At 38.7% G+C, this 23,601-nt stretch overlaps 1 protein-coding gene across 8 annotated transcripts in view; it reads left to right on the plus strand.

The window, feature by feature from the left end:
- nwk (FCH and double SH3 domains nervous wreck) overlaps positions 1 to 23,601 on the plus strand; it is a 170,843-nt gene that overhangs the window by 75,819 nt on the left and 71,423 nt on the right. For 5 of the 8 annotated variants that reach the window (XM_019052531.2, XM_019052530.2, XM_019052532.2 and 2 more), the window contains one exon: positions 18,735 to 18,820. In XM_019052531.2, coding sequence (XP_018908076.2) covers positions 18,735 to 18,820 — 86 coding nt within the window. The other 3 variants (XM_072305578.1, XM_072305575.1, XM_072305574.1) reach the window with 3 other exon arrangements.

Genomic DNA, 23,601 nt, shown 5'->3' on the forward strand with positions numbered 1-23,601 from the left:
AGTTTTAGAAGAAATGAGGGTTTGTCAACTCCCTGAAGGGCTTTGGGAGGATAGGGGACTTTGGCGGCTAGGGGTCGCAGAGCGCCAAAGAGCGCTATAAAAGCGACTTTATACATACATACATACGTATTACATATTGTGGGTAAAAAAATATCCATGTCTCTAGAATTTTAAATTTGATTTGCTACTGTTCAAAAGTTAATTCTCTCAATATAAAATACTTACTTTTTTTCTGAATGAGAAAAAAGGTGAACAGTTTCCCAAAGGTGCTTAGGATTTTCCACATTTTAATCAAGAGACTTTCAAGAGCCGATTCCTTCTGCCGTAAGAGCATATAATGGAATATTTGTTTTATATTTTTATTTTTTCTCATTTGTGTTGAGTTTTTCCCCGGTGTATATTGAGACGAAAATAACAACTTTTGTTTGAATGTCCACAAGTTGACGCCCCCAGGGAGGGGCTCTATTCTTGAAGACGTTCGCTGAAACTAACTATTTTCATGCCGGACGCCTTTTCCTTTAATTCGTGATTGAACACTCAAACCCTTCCCAAACCAATCTAGTACGATTTTATACTACCTACTCTTAGTCATATTACGTGGACTATGATGTTCGTGAACTATCACGATTTTTCCTTGACTGATGACGATGACTTCCTTTTTGGTTTAGACTGATGGCATACAGAGCAAAAATACAAGTAGAATAATGTCACCAATTATAATTACAGTACTTTCCCTCTGTAACGAGAACTCTAGAGACCGGCCGATTTCCTAGGAAATCGGCCGGTCTCTAGAGTTCTATCTACATCGAGCTCGATGTAGAGAGATTCTCGTTATAATGATAGTCGTTACAGAGAGAAAGTACTGTAAATCACGGTTTTTAGCCTCTTTTTTAATTCAAGCCTCTTCGGAATTTAGGACCCAAAGAATTTAGAAAGTTATCAAATTGTTTCATTTTTTATGCCAATTTTTAGTGAATAATTTGTTTGTGAATTTATATTTATCAAATTACATATTATATTGTGTTTGTTAGTTAATACATCTTGTGCGTTCAAGACTGCATTATTGATTATTCTCTAAAGACTTTGATATATCTTTTACAGAGCCATGATAGGAGAAGACCTCATGAAAGACATCACAAGGTCATTACCAAACGCTATATAAATATATAAGCCGCTTTTATAGCGCTCTCTGGCGCTCTGCAACACCTAAAGTCCCCTATCCTCTCAAAGGGAGAAGCCCCAAGGGAAATTCACAAAAATTAAATGTAACTCTTGAGCTACGGCTGTTTTCATTTCAATGACCAATTAATACGCATTTCAAACGCAATGGACCCATTGGTGGATCTAGCAATTTGGCAACACCGGGTTTCCTCCTATTAAACCAATGTTAAATAATCGACTCATGCCGGAGCACCTGGCCCCTCCAAAAATCGATACATTTCCATAGGTTTAAAAGGAGAAAAACAATGTTGCCAAGTTGCTGGATCCGCCTCTGAATGGACCAGTAGAGAAGGTACGCATTTAAGCATTCTGATACATGTTTCTTGATTAGAATTTCACTTAGAACACGATTCTTGCATCAAAAATTTCTGAAATCAAATCCTAACTAAGAAAACGTTTTTAATTTGATATTGGTTACGGAGATTTTTAATCGCGCGGTCACAAGAAACACAATTCTCTACGAGATTCAAGTTGCGCCTCACAACAATTGAATCAGTGAGAACGAAAACACACCAACTCGGTAACTCAAAAATTCTCAATTTTCATCAAAGGGAGTTAGTTTTCATAAAGGTAATTGAAATCAACGCATCTGTTTCAACTTGAACCTTTAGAGTGTCCCTAAGCACATGTCTTTCGGCTCCAAAAATCATTTTCCTGTGCTAACTTCTTCAACTACTGTGCAGTTTTGCACAGTCCTTTTCATTTTTTCTAGTTGTTGTGTTTTCGTTCTCACTGATTCAATTTTGGCAGGCTTCTCAAACGAACCTTGTTCCTTTCCCACCTTTTATCGTTCTAAGTGCAAACAGTCTGCCATATCTGAGCCAAAACGTCAAGATTAAGGTTGCCAGATTTTCAAATCGCAGATATTGTCATGGTAAAGTTTAGTGTGCGATTTGACTCACAAAGACTATTGCGTTTTCACGAGCGGGAGGTTTGAATTTACACGTCAAGAAACGTTAAATATCTTGGTTAGAAGTTAAGTTTAGTAATTTTCGTTGCGCGAATCGTGGTTTGCGTAAAATTTTGGATAAGTGACTTGTATCAGTGCTTAAAATCCTTTCTGGTTTAGTGGTCCATTAAAGAAACGGAAAAAGGCTCATTTAGTACGGTGTGCTCAAATACGTCTTGAATAACATTTGAAAGGTCTAATGATCTTGTTCAGTGATACTTGTGACGCTGAGAGGAATTTGTACTTGTAACAAAAGAACAAGTAGCAGAATGCTTAAACTTCGTACCTTGTCTAGCGGTCCATTAATACGCAAATTTAAGCTCCCATTTTTACGCACATTGTCTAGGAAGCCGAGATTGCGACCGTAAATGTCTTTCCCGTTGCCACCGCCGGTACACTTTTGACGCCCCTATCACGATTTATGGTCCGTGCAGCATTATCAACACGGTTGCATGGATTATACTAGCCACAAATAACGAATTAAAATTGCGCGAAAGTATAGGGCCACGACGCCTACCTGAAGTGTAGCGAAATCATCATTGTGAACTTAAAATCTTTTCTCCGTACACGTGAAATTTTCAAAATGTTGTTTTGTATCAAAATATTCGGGCTTGTTTTTCACGTGAAATTTTCTTCCAAAGGATCGTAACTCGTTAAGTTCTTTGAGGATGTCAAATTCTTCAAAAGACGTATACTTTGATTTCCATCCCTTGAAATGTCCGGGACTTGATTTAAGAGTTAGGATAGAGGGTTGAAACTCTATCACGTGAGTTTTTCCATTTTCGACGCCGGTTTTCTGCTATTATTGTTAAAAAAATGTCTTTTTTCGACTCACCCTAGAATACTAGCTCACAGGTGCGATAAATTTCGAGTTGCTGCTGAACAAGACAACATCGCTAGCGTTAGAAGCAGCAGTCCGAGTGCCGTCAACTTTAATGGCTGTTTGTCGACTTCGACTTTTCGCTTTTTTTTCTTAGTGTTATTTCTTTTTTTCCAGCTCTATCGCGCCTAGTTTCGTCCTCAGTTGCCCTGGTAACACTGTATAATATGATTAAAAATGCTCTCTCTGCTACTAACGTCTTTTACTCTTTTACCGTAGTCTTTTCAGACGCCTTTGTCAGTGGCCATGGAAATAAATGTGCGTTCTATTTGCACTTGCATTCCGACGCTGCATAGTTTTCAATATGCATAGTTATACGAACTTTTTTTCTTCTAATTTCCACTCTTTTTCTACGCTGCATTTGAGTTGAAACTCTGGGAGATTTGTCATGGGTCGTATTAAATTAATCAAGCGTATGCTTGAACGTATACTAATCTGATTGTAAGTAAAGTGGTGCTTGGACATCTTAGTGGTCCAATTGAGACCCTTGAGTTTCCAAAATTAGTAGCGACTTTCGATTACGGTCTCTTATCACAGTTCTTTAAAGAAAAGAAAAATGTATCAGATTGGAGATGACATATTTTTAGCGTATTATGATCCTCTGAGTCCGAAGATGGTCTTTATTTTTGTACATCACAGCACGCTTTTCTCAGATGGCTTATTTGTCTCAATAAAATGCTGTGTAAAGTTACTTGCCGCTTTGTAAGAAACAAGGTCAAGTAGGTCAATAAAAGACTGATTCTGAGACGTTATATCAGAAGATCACCTCAGATCTTGGTAAATGAAAACTATTGAGGTTGCTATGTGCGAGTCAATGACGCGCCGTATCAACACATTGTGTCGGACTTCATTGCTTGGTTTTGTTTTAATCGTGGAGGGCAGCAAAAATAATCTGAAGTCATTTTTGGACTCAGGTATTCAGGGCCGGATTTACCTCCTTGCCGCCCATGGGCCGCTAGTATTTTGCCGCCCCCTTCTCATTCGTTTTGAAACATCAATGAAAATCATCAAATGAACGTGCCAGCGGGGGAGGGGTGCATAAGATGCGTTTACTGGTGTTGAACACATTTTTTGGGAAAGCTCTGTCAACACTACCAGCAAAAGTTCACGGAACTTTGCGCGAAAGTTAAGTTTCGTAAACCTATCTCTGTGTGGACAAGGCCTTCCATGCATAAGAAATGAACGGAAAAAATATGAAAGAACAAACAAGTTGGTTTTTGCAATCGCTAGCGATAGCAATATTCGTCATGGGAGCTTTTGCTTCTGGGATATGAAAATTTTAAGGTACAGTTCGTTTGTAGTGTCTTCAGAATTGAAGGGGCTATGTAATTTTGTGTCGACATCTCTTTTTTAACATTTTTAATTTTTTTTCTTTGCATACAAGAAAGCTGTTATTTACCAATTATTTATTTTCGTTGGATTATGTATGGTTTTTGGAAGTTGGCGCATTTAACTTTCAGTTTCGTTTTTTCGGCGTAAAGTATAATATTTTTACTCTACGCATATGCCCAAATACGCATCATAACGACGGTGAAACTACCAAACCACGTATCTCGTTTGCGGTGTTTAAAAATCTCCGCTCACATTTTATTTTTTTGAAGTAGACCAAATCAATATCATTCCTTGAAATTTTCACAGAATTTTCTCCGCACGAAGAGGAAAAATCACGGAAATTTTCAAGACTGGACGTTAAGTAGCTTTTCATTTAAAAAATAAAGTATGACAGGAAGTCTGCGACGTCGCAAACCGAGATACGTGGTTTGGTAGTTTCACCGTCGATAAGTGACCTATGTGCTTCCTAAGTTGCCATTTTTTTCATTCAAATAGATGTAACCGAAATGTTAGATGTGTACTACCTATACTACTTTCATGTCATTGCTTTATTTATTTATTTACTTTTTGCGTAGGTATAAATTGTTATTTTTTGCTGAATTTTGGAGAAAATATTGCTTTAAGAACGTGGAATGTAATTTAATTTTATTGAAAAAAGAAAATACCATCATTAATTTGGGCGAACAGAGAAAATATACATCAATATTTGGGTCAACATCTCCCTGATTATATAAAGGATGAATATATTAGTATTTCTGTATCAAAAAACTTAGCTTTTGTCTTCAGAGATACGATGATTCTAGTCCCAGTCAATTTGTTTTATTGAAAAAACAAAAAAAAAAAAAAAATAAAAAAAAAAAAAAAAAAACAACTGAAATGTTAGACATACTATTTTCATGTCTTTCTATTTGTATCAATAGGTACTTTTTGCTTAACTTACGAACGTTGAATGCAAATTAACTTTATTGAAAAAAGAAAATAACGTCATTAATTTGGGGGAACATGTGGCTGATTATATGAAGGAGGTATATTCCAGTATTTTTGTTTAACATATTAACTCACGAGAAAATGTTCGTACATTTATCATCTACTATTAATTATTTTTTGATGATTAGTCTAAAACATTCAATACGACCGTTAAAAAGTAGTTCCCGTCGTCGGGTATCGATCTCACGATCGCCGGGTGACCGCAAGTAATAACAAATACGCGGCGGTTTAGTCAACTCGGCTATGACGGACCCATGTGAGCGGGAGTAAAAATAGCATACAAAAGACTCAGGCAATGGGCGGGACTTATCACAAGAGACCCTGACGCTTTGATGCTGAGAGAAATGAAGCGCATTGCTGTAGGAGCCATGGTTCGCACTGTTTTAATGTGTCTCGAGGCTCATCCCAGCACGCATTCCGATCGCGGCAGTTGAGCTAAGGCAATATTTGCGTATCCATGAATTAAATCAATCAATCGAGCTCTGATTTTGACTTCTTTATCCGTAACGAGTCCTCCAGAACAATTTTCCACCTTGTACGATGGTTATTATTTCTTTACTTCTATTTTTCAAATTTGAGGTGGGATAATGGCGGCTTCTCAAGAACACCGAGGTAGGCGATCTTTTGCACCAACGAACAGAAAACTGATGGCGAAAAATACCATCAGAACCTCCCAAAAAAAAGAATTTGCCTAAAAACGGAACTTCGTGGTTCTGCGCAGATTTACCAGTCAGACACGACATCTCGAGGTGGAAAAAAACTCGCTGAAAGCGAATTTTAGCAATCAACACAACTTGACGTAGAGACATGATTGGCTAAAAAATACAACGGTTTTTGATACATCGGAAAATCAACCAAAAATCGGAGACTGGGCGAAACGCTCAAGGTCGCAGAGGTATAGGGAATCCCATAGCGAAAGCAACGGAACGATTCTAATATCATGGGGAACTCCGTTCCCATGACAACATAAATGTGGATTAATGATTTTAACTTCCACCGCCGCGCCTTGCAGACCGCACTGTGTTTGACGCAATGCGTGAAGGATTCACGCAGTCTTGTAGGCGCTATGCGTCTCATCAAATCATGATCACGCACATCATGATCATTACCATGCGCTCTCTTACCCCCTAAATCTTCATTGTCATGACTCGTGTTGAATACATTTTGTGCGAAAGCCCCGTCAACACAACCAGAAAAATTTCACGGAACTTCGCGCGAAAGTGCGGTTCCATAAACCTATCTCTGTGTGGACAAGGTCTTGCATTTATAAGAAATGAACGAAAGAATTATGAAAGAACAAACATAAATGTGGTTTAATAATTTCAATTTTTGCCGCCGCGCCGTGCCATGCGGACCGCTTTGTGTTTGGCGCAATGCGTGAAGTATTCATGCAGTCTTGTAAGCGTTATGCGTTTCACGCTGTCCGCAATGATCGCACTGTGTTTGATGCAATGCGTGAAGTATTCGTGCAGTCTTGTAGGCACTAATATGTGATACAAGCCGATCGCCGCGCCGAGGGCTTCTCCTTTTCATCCGTCATCATTTCTCTCTAGGTAAGTCGCGCCGTTCCAGGCCAAATTGCGTGTTTGGTTTCTCTCTTAACTCGACTAATTAAAGGTGCTGTCTCTTGTATCACCGAAAGACGACAAAAGTAGAAATTACTATACTCTCAGTAAATTAGAGATTTTGTCGCCTTTTCTCGTTTGTAATTTTTTTTCCAAATATTTGCCGCCATGGGCCGCGGTCCATGTGGCCACCCCCCTAATCCAGCTCTACAGGTATTCAAAATGCATTAGAATCATTCCTATACCGACCTAAAAACGTTAGAACTTGTTTCTCGCGCCATTTTCCCAAAAACTTAGGCCGTCCTGGAAAACTTACTGCTCATAAAATGTAAAAAAAAAGTCTTTTGGATCTAGAGTCCAGACTCTTGAAAACATTGACAAGAAAAAGTACTCTTGATTCAATCGGATATTTGCTTGAATAGTAAGGAACCCGCTTAAATTAAGAGGCTTGGCTCTCAATTCAAGCCAAAGTCCCATTGAAGCCAGAGTATATTTTTTTGTTAATGTTTTTAAGAGTCTGGACTCCTGAACCCAGAGCTTTTTTTTCCAGTGTAGGGAATAGCGGTGGTTATTGATAAAGCACTCAGATGAGCAAAACATATTAGAGACATACAAGGGGTGTATTCCTCGAGTTTGAGACATTTTTTACCAGTTTCTTTGTAGAACTGTGTGTTTAGCGTGACTCTGTCTATTTTAGTGTCCAGTCAAGATTTAGGGAGCTGGTCCCCATCTAATCAGCAGGCTTATAAGATTGTTCGAAAGCGCCGCACAGTGGATCGAGTCAATGGGAGAGGTCGGACAAAATTTGGAGACTTAAAATATTTATAACTCCGTTTATACGAAGCTTTGAGGTTCTGAAAGCGGTTTAATCTGAGACAACCCCCACTGGCCTCCTAGCGATAGGTGGAAGCTTTTACTCTCGGGGTTTCAACGATTCCTTATGGACAGTTATTAGGGAGCAACAGTCGTCACCCTAATTTCGGCTGTTGACCTACCTACATGGTCGATGATTTTTTTTTTTTTTTTTTTTTTTTTTTTATTGTATCTCAGTATTGTACATAGTTAATACATAGTTAATATGTTTAATTAAATGAGTAAAATTAAGATTAGATTAGAATAGAATTAAATCATCTACTAGTTAGTTAATAATAACTTGGTTATTAACAGAGTATTTACATGTATTATTAATTAAACATTTTGATAATAAAAGTAATTGGAATAGATTTGATTTTTTGCTATTAGTTACAGATTCCTTAAATATTTATGTATCTGTGATCCGAGACACGCCGGAATTACCCGAAGGTATATCATCGGCCGGGAGTTGGTTGGCTTCTACTATCGTTCTATCATGTCCTCTACTATTATATACACTACTTTTAACAGTTAAAATTGTTTTAATGTAATTATGCACTATCTTCCACTTAATCTTGCTACTTATCATCTCTTTCCAATATTGTCTGGTTTTAAATTAATGTTCAGTTCGGCTTCAATCCTCATTCTATCGGCTGTGAATCTTGAGCACTCAAAGAAGGTATGTTCCGGCGTGTCCCGGGTCACCGTACAAAATTTACACATATCACTATCAATAATCTTAAATCTCGATAAATATGACCCAAACGCCCCATGACCAGTAAAGAACTGCGTCATGTAAAAGTCAGGATAACCATATTCCCTATCAAGCCATACCTCTAAATCCGGGATGAGGCGCTTGCACCAAACATCAGTGGGGCTATCCCTCCAGCGGATACACCATCTATCAATAATATCGTTGTTGATCTCCACAAAGTCTTCCTCTTTTCTCGACCTCCTATATTTCTCCTCCAATAACAGGTCCGTTGGAGGGATACCAGATAGTATATCTAGACAATTCGTAGACGCAGTTCTATAGGCCATACGTAAGGCCCGCTTCATGGGACGAATGGCTTTAGTTATTTCATACAAGTTACATTTTAGATTCATTTCAGGGAAATTCCCCCAAACAGAGATGCCATAGAAAATAATAGATAACACACCTTGAAATATCATAAGTCTTTTCACATAAGAAGGTCCAAAGCAGTTTGGAACAATTGACTGTAAGATATTAGATAGTTTTTTAGCTTTAGTACATACAATTTTAACATGATTATTCATTTTTAAACCCTTACTAAGATGAAAGCCTAAATGCCTAAGCGACTTTCCAGTCTCAATCTCTACTCCATCAACTACAATTCGGCTATCCTTAAATTTATTTGGAACTTCAATAAATAATGCCTCCGTTTTTTCAGGCTCTAAGGTAAGTCCCTTTTCTTCTAATTTCTTGCCAATTTTCTTAGTTACTCTACTACTTTCTTCCAAAATTCTCTCAGGGTAACTCTTAAGGATAACAAGGAGGTCATCGGCGTATGCAATTATCCTAGATGGATCGATTCTAATCCTAACAACTTCATCATACACTAAGTTCCAGAATAAACTACCAACTACTGAGCCTTGTGCAGCTCCTGATGATAATTTCATTAGCTCTTCGTTAACAATAAGATATCTATCAGATAAATAGCTCTGTATAATTGCAACAATATAACTAGGGACGAGATTCTTAACTAAACTATCAATTACATCCCCCCATCTTAAACTATTAAAAGCATTTTTAACATCAATACCTATAAGACATAAAGATTGCCTATGTCTACGGGGTATTAGCCTGTTCTCATCATAGATCTTCTTAAGGGCTTTGAGAGCATCAGCTGTAGACCTACCACGTCTAAAACCAAATTGGTTATCAGATAACTTCACAAATTTAAGCATCCGACCGTATAAAATATATTCAAAAATTTTAGAAATACAGTTAAGCATACAAATAGGTCTAAATTTAACATCTGGAGTAGTTGAAGGTTTAGGGATAAGAGCTAACCTAGCCGTTTTCCATATTTCTGGGAAGACAGAGGCTTTTAACAGTTCGTTCAGCATGTCTTTGATCGCTTTGAAATTGGAATTAATAAATATTTTAACTATCATAGGGTCAATAAAGTCAGGTCCTGGGGACTTGCCTGGTCTTAGTCTACGTAAAGCGTCTTTTAACTCATCATCTTCTATCAAGGGAACATCTTTTACAAGAACCTCGGGTTTCAACCATTCAATGTCTTTGTGTTTGGGAAACAGTTTAGTAACAAATTGTTTGACTTCGATCTCAGATAGTGTGAGTATCGTGTCTTTTGGTTCTCTTAATGCGGTAAGTCACAGCTTTGTATGCCCTACCAAATGGATTTGAGTCAAGATCGCCTATGAGTTTCTTCCAAGAGTCTCTCTTAGAAATTTTAATTTCCAAAGCGAGATTCTGTCTAGCTGTCTTCAGTTTGTCCTTCAGGATAGAGGTAGGTCTGTTTTGTTGGCCGAAAAAAGCGATCTTCCGATGAATTCTAAATACGTCTTTTCTAATCTGTTTAATTTTATCATTCCACCAATATTAAATTTATACGATCCGCATTCATATCACTCAAGATTTTTGGGAGCTACATAGACTCTGATACCGCCGTGCTAAGGAAGAACTTCGTATATGAACCTTCAGGCGTTGCCAAATTTCCTTTGATGAAACTCAAATTTCCTGGTGAATTTTCGAATATTATTCCTCCAATTTTTCAGATAATTTTTTTCGAAATTTTACCTAAAGTTCCGGAAAATTTCGAGGAAGAATATTCATAATTTTTCTCAAAAATACTCATTTTACCGGAAAAAATTTGGCAACTTTCGAATGTTCATACGGCGTTTTTCCTTAGCACGGCAGGATACAAAATTTCCCTCCGAATTTTCAACACTGTAGTCCACAATTTTACAAAATACGTATAAATCGTACGCGTTTTGTAGGATCCTTCGCGATTTGGCGGCGCTGTCGTTCTAATTTATTCAACTTTCGGGGGTTCTCTCCAACTCTATCGTGACCGAGCGAGCTGTGTTTATTGTTTTCGCACAGCATAATTGGACTTCATTTACTTACCAGAAGTGCGGTCCGGGGTTCGAGGAAGCGCGTATCTCCTGCAGGACCGCATGAAGGGGATGCGATGTTCGGCTCAACGACGTGGAATTAGTCGTCGGGAGCAGTGGCGTGGCGTGAACTGCGATACATCGATTGTTATGCCATTTAAACCTATGAAAAAGGATCGATAAACAGGGTGTTCGCAGCGAAGACCTTAATAATCGATTCTTTACCATAGGTTTAAGTGGCATAACAATCGATATATCGCAATTCACGCCACGCCACTGGTCGGGAGGGACCGGAGGTTATCTTTCGACACGAGCGGAGGGGTCGATGCGTTGTGTGCAGCAAAAGGAATCTCCGATTAAGGGCCCCTTTGAAGTCGAGCTTGAAGAGGAGCTTCGCCTGTTGAATAACTTAGTGATTTTTGGGTAAAGGGCGCACTGCGGCTACGCCCTTATTAAGGGCGGACACGCTATCTGAATCGCGAGGATATTATTCATTCAAAATAAGTAGTTTTTTTTTTTTTTTTTTTTTTTTTTTTTTTTTTTTTTGTATAAAATAAAACATGGAAAATAAGAGTAACTCTCTTTTGACTCTCGCATTTATTGAAATTCCACAGAGGATTCTTTATTTTAACGATAGCTTATGGTTGAAGAAACCGGAACATATCGACAGTGTAAGTCGGCAATCACTTAACTCGTTTGCGGTGTCTGAAAATTTCCGCCTCTATGTCATTTCTTTAAAGGAGAACAAATTGACATTATTTCTTGAAGTTTTTGCAGATTTTTCTTCGCGTAAAGAAGAAAAATCATGACAGTTTTAAAGAATTGCCGTTGAGTAGTTTTCCGTCTAAAAAATAAAGTATGACAGGAAGTCTGCGACGTCGCAAACCGAGTTGTGTGATTGACTTACACCGTCGATATTCGTAAATGACGCTATAACGTGGCAAAGTATATAACATCAAATAATCACTAGGAGGCCCTGCCCCCCCCCCCCCCCTCTGGTAAAAATTGGCAGTAGAATCTGTGTTCCAAAATACCATAGACCTACAGCTGGCTGTAAGATTTCCATTAGCTTCTATAGCCGGCAACACAATTTCTTTTAGCCTTTTATAGCCGATGGCGACTAAGCAACAGCTTGGCGATAAAGTGTACGCTAAACGTTACTAATTACGGATGCTAGGACTTAGTGAGCTTTTGGACGACCGCTCTCTTTTTGGGTCGTAGTATCTTGATTTATTTCGCGAGGAAAGCTCCGTACTTTTGAAGGATGCCTGCCATTCCTAATATATTAGAGCGCCTTCAGTTTCGTATGATACTGTGCAATACCTCTGGTGTGTAATAGTTGCTTCAAGCGCCGTGGTACGCTGCGGTGCGGCGCGGCGGGCGGGCAGTCAGTGCGGAACGCGCATTGGCGCCTACAAACCTAACAGGGATACTTCACGCATTGCGCAATGCGTGAAGTATCCCTGTTAGGTTTGTAGGCGCCAGTGAGCCTCTCGCGCTGGCAGCACGCCACTCCGCTCTGTTCGGCTTTAATATTTATATTCACATAGTCAGCGTTTTTTAACTCATGATTTTGAAATGTTAGCACACTCTGCATTGATAATTCTCATTTAAATTGATGAGGAAAAAATATGTATCAATTTATCAAAGGAGAATAATAATATAATCGCATGTATCTTACTGTAGACATCGACATTGAGTGACAAAAAATATTTTTTCCTTTCACGCAAGAGGTAGTGGACGAGGATTGAGGGATTTTCCTCCAAATTGACAGCCAGACATACCCAAATTATTGAGTCGAAGAAGAGGAAAATGGACCAAAATTACATGTATTTAGGTTAATTTGTATCTTCCTCCTCTTTGTTTCCGTCTCTGCCGGAAAAGTTTCAAAAAATCGCTTGATCTTTTTCTTTTGTAGTAACTTCAAAGTATTTGAAAAAAAAAAGGCTCGTAGGTATTCTGCGTTTTAGGCGGTCCAAATAAATCGGCACACCGGTTCCCGATGAAGTTGGGCTGTGATCTCCCCAACTGCAGTTCATCTGCCTCAATCGGCGAAGTTTTTTTCCGGCGTGCCCTAATTTATAATAAAAATAGTGAACAGAACAAATTAGTCCCAGGTTTTGCAAAAAATCATCAAAAGTTCATTCTAAAAAGGTAAAGTGCATCTTTTTCCGGCAATAATATACTTTCTAAGAGAATTGTACAACACAAAATATTTGCAGAAAATCATGAAGCAAAGTGTCACCTTCCCATCAACAAATAAAATATGCGAGTGAATGTTTAAAAGAAAAATATCCAACATGTAAGCGAGAAAGTTTATTCTGGTGTAGTCAATGTATTCTGTCCATTTATTACCTAGAGGCAGAGGGATACCGTAAAGGGCCTAATGTCAATTCCGTCCTTACCGCACTGTTACAAAATTTCGAAATTAGGTTTCGCCCACCTCAGTTTTTGAAGTGATGATTTTTTTTTTTCATGCCGGTCTGATTAGAACCGATGCTTTTCCAAATGCAGTCAGCGCTATAAATAAAATTTCGATGAAAGTGAAACAAAAGCTGTATTATTTAGATGTCATGGCTTAACCATGTTATCACTGTATTTAAATCCAATGTAAATATCGATTCTAGGCGAGACTGGCTGCCTTACCCAGAATCGATTGTTTATCATGCATTTAAATGGAGAAAACAGTGTTACCAACTTACAAGAATCGCCAGGGGTCCATTTCCGCAGATACCAGGCAAAATCCAGATGATTCCGCAACGCTGAGTCTGCTAAATTTGCGGTTCCTCAAAGCAGTGCGATCATGATCAGATCTTCGGCTTACGACGCTTCGGTACCGGGAAAACTCAACCCTAATTAACTTGGCGAGACAAGCGTGCCTTGTCTCCGAAGTTAAAATTGGCTCGAAGGTGTAGAAACGTGACGCGATTACTCGCTTCCGGCTAACGAACTCTGGAAATTTCGGTCTGGTTCGGAGAAAAGGATTACAACCGCTGTTGTCAACTGGCTGAGGTTTTTACGATAGTCAAATATTCGCGGTTAAACGGAGGGAATTCCGCGAAAATTAAATACTTGACGCAACTAATTTCATCCGGTGTTGTTTCCCTCGAAGGTTGTTTCCGTCTTTATCCTACCGGTCCCCGCCCCCACTAAGCGACGCCCCTTCATTTCGTCAGTTAGGCCAAAAACACTCGCCTTGATGGATGTTTACATCCGCTGAACATGTAACTTTCAAGAACGTATTTTTTTTCAGGTTATTACCTACAGTAAAAGCTCGTTAAGACGAAATACGGTTAAGACGAAATTGTTTTCGGTCCCTTGACACTTCCATAAGAGTCAATGGAAAAAAAATACGGATAAGACGAAATTTCGAAATTTTGACCTGTAACCAAAGCCGGTTAAGACGGAGAAAAATTTCCGATTTTCCCCCTTAAATTGGGTAAAAACGACAAAAAAGAGCCAATTTTTAGGGAAAATAGACTTAGTTTTACGTACCTTGACGTAAAAAGAGTAGGTTGAGAGTAGATCGTGGGTATCCTCTGTTTTGCTGGATGACTGAGATGCAATCAACAGTTGACAGTAAACCGATTTGCGTATTTTAAAAAAATTCAAAATTTGGATTTCGTATTGTATAAAATTTAAAACTGAAAGATAATAATCTAAAATTTACGTCTTAAGCGCAGCTGCCGCTTATGCCGAAAAATTTCGTCTTAAGCGGAAAACGGTTAGGACGAAAAGCCGCTTATGACGAAATTTTTTTCGGTCCCTTCATTTTTCGTCTTAACGAGCTTTTACTGTATTATTAATATTAAGAATGGAGTATAAACGGGTTATTTCCTGTACCAATATATTAATATTCATCTCACAGCAGAACGACGAGCAAGAAAATTAACCTTCAAGGATTCTTAAAAGTCCCTGATTTTACGGGTTTCCCAACTTGTTACGGCCAAATGGACGTATTCATGCTAAACGGGACCATGTGCAAGTGGTGTTGCTCGATTCGGCATTTCATTATTCACCATAACGAAACGCTTGAGAAATCTCTCGATGAGTATCATTTTACGAATAAAATAGTGTCAATAGAGAATTTTGTAGGTGTCTGAAATTTGATGAATTTCGTGTTTAAGTGAAAACCACTGAGTGAACTGCGAACACGAGGATACCCTTGCTCCATGAATGAACAATTATTGGAGAAGATATGACAAAATGATCTAATCTGCTAAAATACATGTGTTTAAATGGGAGATGCCGCTAGATGGCGTCACTAGGGAGTGTATTTTCTCACTTATAAATCTGTTTTTATACTATTTTCCGTATCAGAAAAAAAGTATAAAAAATTCCGTGAAATCGGCTCTTTTAGCACTTTCAGACGAAGCAATAAAAATTGGCATGCAAATTCTCCAAAAAGCTCTTTATATTGACTGAGCGCTTAGTATTCCTTGGCAGCCCTGGTAAAAATTGGCGATAAGAGCTGCGTTTCAAAATACCATTGGAATTCTTACAGCCGGCTAAAGAAGGCTACAGAAAACCATATAGCTGGCTGTGGAATGCGGAGAAAATCTTTCGGCCGGGCTATACGAAGCGATAAAAAATTATGCAGCCGGGCTACAGTTCCTATAGCCGGGTTTTACACTTTATCGCCTGGCTGTTGCTTTTTCGCCATCGATTATAAAAGGCTATAAGAAATTGTGCAGAAATTTGTGTGCTCTGGAAATCATTAAGTTTGATACGGAACCACCTTAATATTTACAAAACACACGTTATATTTTCCTTTAATACATATTTATTTTCATGAAACGAGAATAATCCATACAGGATGTGCAAACATTTCAAAATCATGAGTTGAATAACGCTGGCTTCGCCAGATTAAATATAAGAACCTAACACAAAGCGGAGCGGCGACGCACTGGCGCCTACAAACCTAACAGGGATACTTCACGCATTGCGCAACGCCTGAAGTATCCCTGTTAGGTTTGTAGGCGCCAATGCGCGTTTTGCGCTGGCTGCCCGCCTGCCGCACCGCAACGTGCCACGCGGCGCTTGAAGCAACTATTTCACACTAGAGGTATTGCACAGTATCATACGAAACTGAAGGCGCTCTAACATATTAGGAATGGCAGGCATCCTTCAAAAGTACGGAGCTTTCCTCGCAAAATAAATCAAGATACTACGGCTCAAAAAGAGAGCAGTAGTCCAAAAACTCACTAAGTCCTAGCATCCGTAATTAGTGAAGTTTATAGCTTACACTTTATTGCCTGACTGTGAGTTGCTTAATTCAGCTATAAAAGGCTATAAGAAATTGGGCTATAGAAGCTATTGGAAATCTTACAGCCGGCCGTAGGTCTATGGTATTTTGGAACACAGATTCTACTGCCAATTTTTACCAGGGAGCAAGAAGCTCCTTTAAGTTTTAGTGTTGAGCGGGCCATCTGGCACATTCTATATCACCCGAATAAACGTTCTTGTTTTTACACAATCTCCGGACATCAGTAGCGTGACGTGAATGATCGCTTATCGATATTGCCTCATCAGTAGCTATGGTAAAGAATCGAATATTCAGGTGTCCGCTGCGAACAACTTGTTTATCGATCCTTTTCCATAGGTTTAAATGGCAGATGAATCGATATATCGCAAAGCACGCCACGCCACGAAGCTCGGAGGGTTGCCGAAAAAGGCGCGAGGAAAATCGATAGCGGGGATTCCTTTAACCCCCGAGCCGGAACCACCCCTAACCCAATAACCTCGGAACCGTGGGCATAATAATGGGCGTTTAGTTAATGACGCTGCTCTAAGGATTCCCTCGTTGGCACCGCGGGAAAGGGGACGGGAGGGGTAGGGGGCTGGAAGGGGGGAAGGGGGAGAAGAGTACAATGAGGGGCATTGATTAGCTTGAGCGAACAACTTTCCAGTGTCACGAGTGGTGAGCATCGTCGCGCTCGGAGATGGCTCGGCCCGAGATTAATTGATTTCGATAAGAGCTCGCCGCACGGTGGATCGAGTCACCAGGAGAGGTCGGACAAAATTTGGAAACTTTAAACGCTTTTAACTCAGTTTATAAAGAACTTCGAGGTTCTGAAACTGATATCATTGGATTTCTCGTGAAATCTTCTTCTTCAAGCACCCCTTAAAATCAGTGCTCTCATTCCATGTTCGTCAAAAGTTTCAAAAATTCAAGATCCGGAATATTTTGGGAATCATATAAGTTCCGGGATTTCTTTTAAATTTTTTCAAAAGTTCCGGAAAATGCAGAAGCTTCGGAATATTTCAGGAATTATATAAGTTCCGGGAGAGATTCAGAAAAATTTCAGAAGTTCTGGATTCCTTTTGATTCTGTTCAAAAGTACCGGACAATGCAAAAGATCCGGAACATGTTGAGCATTATAAAAGTCCCGGGATTCGGAAGTTTTCCCGATTTTTCACACTCCATGACCGTCAAATGCATTGGCGGATCCAGCAAATTGGTAACATTGTCTTTTCTCACTTTAAACCTATGGAAATCTATCGATTCTTGGAGGGGCCCAGGTGCTCCAACAAGAATCGATTATTTAGTACAGGTTTAAATGGAGGAATTCGGCGTTTCTAAATTGCTGGATCCGCCTCTGATCAAATGTTCCGAGATTCTGTTTATATGTAGATTTTTACAAAAGTTCCGAGAAAGTTCCGGAAAATGGGAAATATTCGAAACTCAATATGTGACGAAATAAACATCAATATTCGCAGTTTTAGTCAAAATTGTCATGTCCGACCTTTCTAATTGACCCGGTTTACTGCGCGCCCTCCTGATTAGCCCCAACTCCGTTCAGTTCGACGCGCCTTTTAGGGGAAACGCGGTGGTGTCATCGCGGACACGGTTGACGGAAAATTTACTGCGTCTCATCGTCAATTTTACATCTTTTTAAAGTAAGGCAATTATTAAAGTTAACTCTCGCTGATGGGTTGGTTACCCTAGTCACTGAATCGTGTTCTGATTATTTAATCCTATGGACCAGGAAAAAACAAAAATATTTGTTCAAACGCCGAGATTCTGCGTCTAATACGAAGAGAAAACAAGAGCCACAATTTGATTGCGAGCCGTCTCTGATTGGCTGATCGGCTTGGTGCTCACTCTCTGAGGTCCTTATGACAAATAGCACTGGGTTCATTTTTCATTAAAAATATCTCGAAAACAAGGACGCATCTTTGCGTCGAAGATCTCAAAAATCTCCAGATTTTTCTGAAGAGATCAATACATGAATTTTTTCTCTCAAACACACCGAACAGTTCGACTTGGAATTTTTCATATTCCAAGTCGTAGTATTCAAAGTCGTCATATTTCAAGTTGACAAAACTAAATTCCAGGTCAAACTGTTCGGTGTGTTTGAGAAAAATAGTCATGTATTAATCTCTTCAGAACATTCTGGAGAATTGATTTTTGAAATCCCCGACGCAAATATTTTTCCTTGTTTTCGAGATATTTTCAATGTAAAATGAACCCAGTGCCATTTTTCATAAGGACCCCAGAATGTGGGCACCAAGCGGATCAGCCAATCAGAGACGACTCGTACAAGTAGCGGATGCCACCCATGGTATGCACTACCGTGGTGGATGACGTCGCAATACACCGTATTTTTCAATGAACACGTGTTGAACCATCGTGTTTCTCGAAAAAATTCGCCAACGATTACAAAATCAAATCGTAAATCCCTGAAGCATGAAAAAGCTCCGTTAGAAAACTTGTAATTAGGATAATTCTCGATGTCTTCAGTTTTGAAACAGCGAACGTACTTTCATGTTTCTAAATACGTTGGATTACCATCAATCAGGATATTTTGAGTTTCATATGTGTTTTTTTTTGTTTTTGTTTCAGGCTTTGTTGAAGATTTCCTCGGCGTTTCTGAACAAAAAAATACCCAATATCCCAGACATCAAAACAGACGGCAGTGAAGAAAAATGGTTAGTATTTTTGACACTCCATGCATCATGATCTTTCATCTCTACTTTTATTCACAATAGAGATAGAGTCAGGTTTCTCCGACCATGCTAAGAAAGGAGCGCTCAAAGTCAACGTTTAAAAGTTGAAATGAATAAATTTTCAGATTTGATTTGAAAACAATTTTTAAATATCTAGTCGTTGAATAAATTGATTTTGTAAAAAATTACCTTGTAAATGAAAACTAAATTTTTGGCACTAGTGATTTAAATTTTTCGAAATTAAGTATTGTAAATACGTAAATTACTTATGAAACTTATAGCAAAAAAGAATTATATGGTTGGTTCGGTTTATTTCTTTATCAGGTGAATACGTGTATTTGTTTTGCTTACTTTTTATTCGTCGGTCCTAATTTTTTACTAAAAATCAGGACCGAAGAATAAGAAGTAAGTAAAACAAGTAAAGACTTATATGGAAAAAATTTGAATTCCAAAAATACATAATATGCATGATATACGTAAATTAACCATAAACTCATATCCAAACAGAATTAAAAAGTGTAAATCGTGTGTTCAGTGTAATTGCATATTAAAATACAGACGAAATAAAATTTTTAATTTTTATGTCAAAATTAATTTAAGGTAAAACGAAAATGGTTTGCATCAAATCAATATAGTTATAAGATTAAGTTTAATAATTAGGCGTGTTTTCACTTTCTATGCCGTGCTGGCTAAGGAAGAACGCTGCCGTGCTAAGGAAAAGCGCCGTATGAACCTTCAGGCGTTGCCAAATATCCTTTGATAAAATGAGAATCCCCTGGTAAACTTATGAATATTTTTCTCCCAATTTTTCAGATAATTTTGTTCGTAATTTCGCCTAAAGTTCCTGAAAATATCAAGGAAAAATATTCGTAACTTTCCTCAAAAATAAACATTTTATCGAAGGGAATTTGGCAACTCTCGAATGTTCATACGGCCTTCTTCCTTAGCACGGCAGAACGATTCGGCAACTTATCTCGATCCCAGCACTCCAATAGCAACGCGACAAGGCTGAGCATGCAACTATTCGTGCTTTATGGATGGCCGTCTTGCATACCCACTTATTTGAAGGCGTTTTTTCGCCCGCCGCGACAAGCGAGCAACGTGCTTTCACGAGTCAGACGAAATGTTCTTTCAAAGCGCAATGGAAGTTTTAGTACGAAATCAAATATTAAACGTTTAGTCCCCACACTGCCAGCGAAGTAGTTTCAAGAAACTACCGGGATCTTTCTTTATGCATTCAGCTCCTTTTGATGTATATATCGACGGTGAAACTACCAGACCACGTGTCTCGTTTGCGGTGTTCAAAAATCTCCGCTCCCATTTTTTTCTTTTGATGGAGAACAAATCAATTTCACTCCTCGAAATTTTCACAGAGTTTTCTTCGCACAGAGAAGAAAAATCACGGAAGTTTTCAAAAATTGATGTCCAGTAGTTTCCCATGTAAAAAACAAAGTATAAAAGGAAGTCTATAACGTCTCAAACCGAGATACGTGGTACAGTAGTTTCACACGTTTACCATCGATATCTAATTTAGACATGATCTGTTCGTTTTTTGTTTTTGTTTGTTTTTATAGAATAGAATTGAACAACTTTTAATTTAATCGCTTAAATATGTGTGTCTAGTTTTGTTCACTCTACTGAACCACTATTCTGCCGTGCTAAGGGAGAACGCCGTATGAACATTTCAGAGTTGCCAAATTTCCTGCGATAAAATGTTAATTTTGGAGGAAAATTGTGAATATTTTTCCTTGAAATTTTCAGACACTTTAGATCAAATTACAAGCAAAATTATTTACAAAATTGGCAGAAAAATATTTAAAAATTATCCTGAAAATTAGTGATTTGCCAGAGGAAATTTGGCAGCGCCTGGAGGTTCATACGACGTTTTTCCTTAGCACGGCAGTATTGGCAAAAGTATTCCTTACGTATGCGCCAAAGTTCAAACCGGAGTGGCAAATCTAGGTATCACGACCCCCCTTTTTATGCCGCCTGTGAAGTTGATATCTCGGCGTTTATGAAGTTCTCCGCGACGACTTGAAGTATTAAGAACTCCACTAAACTTCAAAGCCAGAGAAAGTCTAGTAACTCATCCGCGGTTTAAGCGTCTTTATGTAACGCCGCACTGTGAATCGAGTCAATATGAGAGGTCGGACGAGAGTTGGTAACTTTGAAAGCTTATTTTTTCGAAAATATGAAACAAAAAAGGTTTGATAGCATCTCCGTTGGTTTTTCCGTGAAATTTCCTTTCAGAAACACCCTTGGAAATTAAACGGAAACGAAACAAACACCAAAATTTGCAATTTTAGTCACAAAATTTCATGTCCGACCTCTCCAATTGACTCAATCCACTGTGCGCCGTTCTCACCTGATGCCTTTGAACGAGGAACATCTTTGAAGATGGAAATACTAGGAAAATCCCTCTCTTTGTGGTTGGAAGCCAAGCGTCGCACAGATGGGCAAGCCAACGGGAGAGAAGAGACACGAGAGTTTTGATGGATTCTGGGAATTTGATGCTTATTTCGTCACGTTATAGATTTTAAAGGATGTTCCTCACAGGAAATTTAACTAGAACTCCAATTAAACCTTCATGTTCCTTCTTAACAACGATGTGGAATTTTAAAGTTTCCACATCATGGCCGGCTAGTTCCTTTGTGTGCCGTTTTTTTACCACGAAATCTTCTTTTCAAAGCAGGATACCTCTTGATCTTTGAGCTCAGTCAGACTCAACTCTCAGCTTTCGGTGTCTGATCTTCAAAGAAACTGTCGCACAAGTCACGATCTTTATCAGTTGAATCACTTTCGCTAAGAGAATATACTTAGATCCGTGAATTATATCATGAAAAAGAAAATGCTGCATTAGTTCCTGCTTCGGAAAAATCCGCAAGGGACCACTAGACAAGGTACGAATTGAAGCATTCTAATATATGTTTATTACCCCGAATGTCACGTAGAACACGATTCGCGCAACGAAAATTATTGAAATAATCTTCTAACGAAGATTTTAACGTTTTAATTTCACATTGGTCACGAGGAATTTGAACTGCCAGCTCACAAGAAACTCAAAGCTCTACGTGAGTCAAATCATGCACTACAACGGTTTCAGCAAGCCTCTCAATCGAGCAACGTTTATGTCCCACCAAGTGTTGTTTAAACTATAAGCAACTTGCTGTAGCTGAGCCAAAGCGTCAAGATTGAGGTTGCCAGATTCTTATATCGCAGAGACTGTCATGATAACGTTTAGCGCGCGATGTGAGTCACGTAGAGCATTGAGTTTTCATGAGCGGGTGGTTTGAATTCACGCATCAAGAATCATTAAATATCTTCGTAAGGAGTCGATTTTGGTAATTTTCGTTGTGCGCATCGTGTTTTACGTGAAATTTTATTTACGAAAAATGTATCAGAATGCTGAAATTCGTACCTTGTCTAGTGGTCCATTAACAGTATCCATCGCTGAAGGGTATACCCTGCTTTTTTCAGAACGGATTTGTCCATTAATGACTCACTTAATTCGCGCATAGGGTGATGGGTGTAAGCAAAATAATTAAACCAACCACACCAGGTGCAAGATTGCCACGTTATGCGCTTAAATGTTGATATTGTGCGTGAGTTTGAATGGGGAAAGTTATAATTTTTCACCACCATCTCCATCTGGCAACAAAGATCAGGCGTTGTCCAGCCTCTTAACTTTCATCAGGCGTAATTTTCACTGATATTTTATTTTTTCTTCAGAAATAATGGGTAGATTCTTACCCGAATTTTTCTGAGTACATCCTGAATAATCCGGGAAAAATTCAATTAGACTCTCAAGGTGTCATGCCACTTCTTCCTTCTTTTACAGAAATAATACACTAGAGAAAATTCGATCACACGAAATGCAGTCAGGCTAAATCCGGTTGATTTCGTCCAGTCGATATTTCTCAATCTTCTTCAATTTATTCCTCTTCTTTTTCAATTCTTCTATTTTTCAATCGTCTTTACTGTCTCGATTTTTACTCTAGCTAAAAGCAATACAAATTTGAATTAGTTTTTCATGTGTTTTTCCATTTAAAATTTAAACATTGGAGGCACTCATTGATGATAAAACATATGGCATCCGTCCATGACATCATAGAAGACTCTCGTTGATGCCATCATCGAGGACCCGTTGATGACGTCACCGGTTTTAACGAATGACGTTGTCGGTGTAAACAAATGTCGTCGGAGGCATCCTTTAGTTACGTCTTTGGACACATTCCTCGATGGCGGGGGGGGGGGGGTAGAGAGAAAGAAACTCGGTTATAAAACTAGCGAGTAAGCAAGTGAATCATTAAAGGTACCTGATACAGAAAATATTTTTTCCCATAACTCCCAATTTCGATGCACTGGAAAAAAACACATTGGATCTAGAGTCCAGACTCTAAAAACATCGGCAAGAAACAACACTCTTGATTCAATAAGATTTAAGCTTAAATCAAGACCCAAGCCTTTTAATTTGAGCGGATTTCCTTTTGATTTAAGCTTAAATCTGATTGAATCAAGAGTCCTTTTTCTTGCCAATGTTTTCAAGAACCTGGACTCTAGATCCAATGTGTTTTTTTTTCCAGTGTGGGTTCATTTTGCTAAAACACGTCCAAGATCGCAATCCCGTAACTCGGTTCGATTCCTTTAAATTTTCATAACTTGTTGCATCAATAGATCGTATTCGATAATGGTTCGATGTATCGTTTGGTTCAAAACAATATAAAACACTGGAAAAAAAACATATTGGATCTAGAGTCCAGACT

The sequence above is a fragment of the Bemisia tabaci genome, chromosome 10, assembly GCF_918797505.1.
Source record: "Bemisia tabaci chromosome 10, PGI_BMITA_v3".
NCBI classification, from domain to species: domain Eukaryota; kingdom Metazoa; phylum Arthropoda; class Insecta; order Hemiptera; family Aleyrodidae; genus Bemisia; species Bemisia tabaci.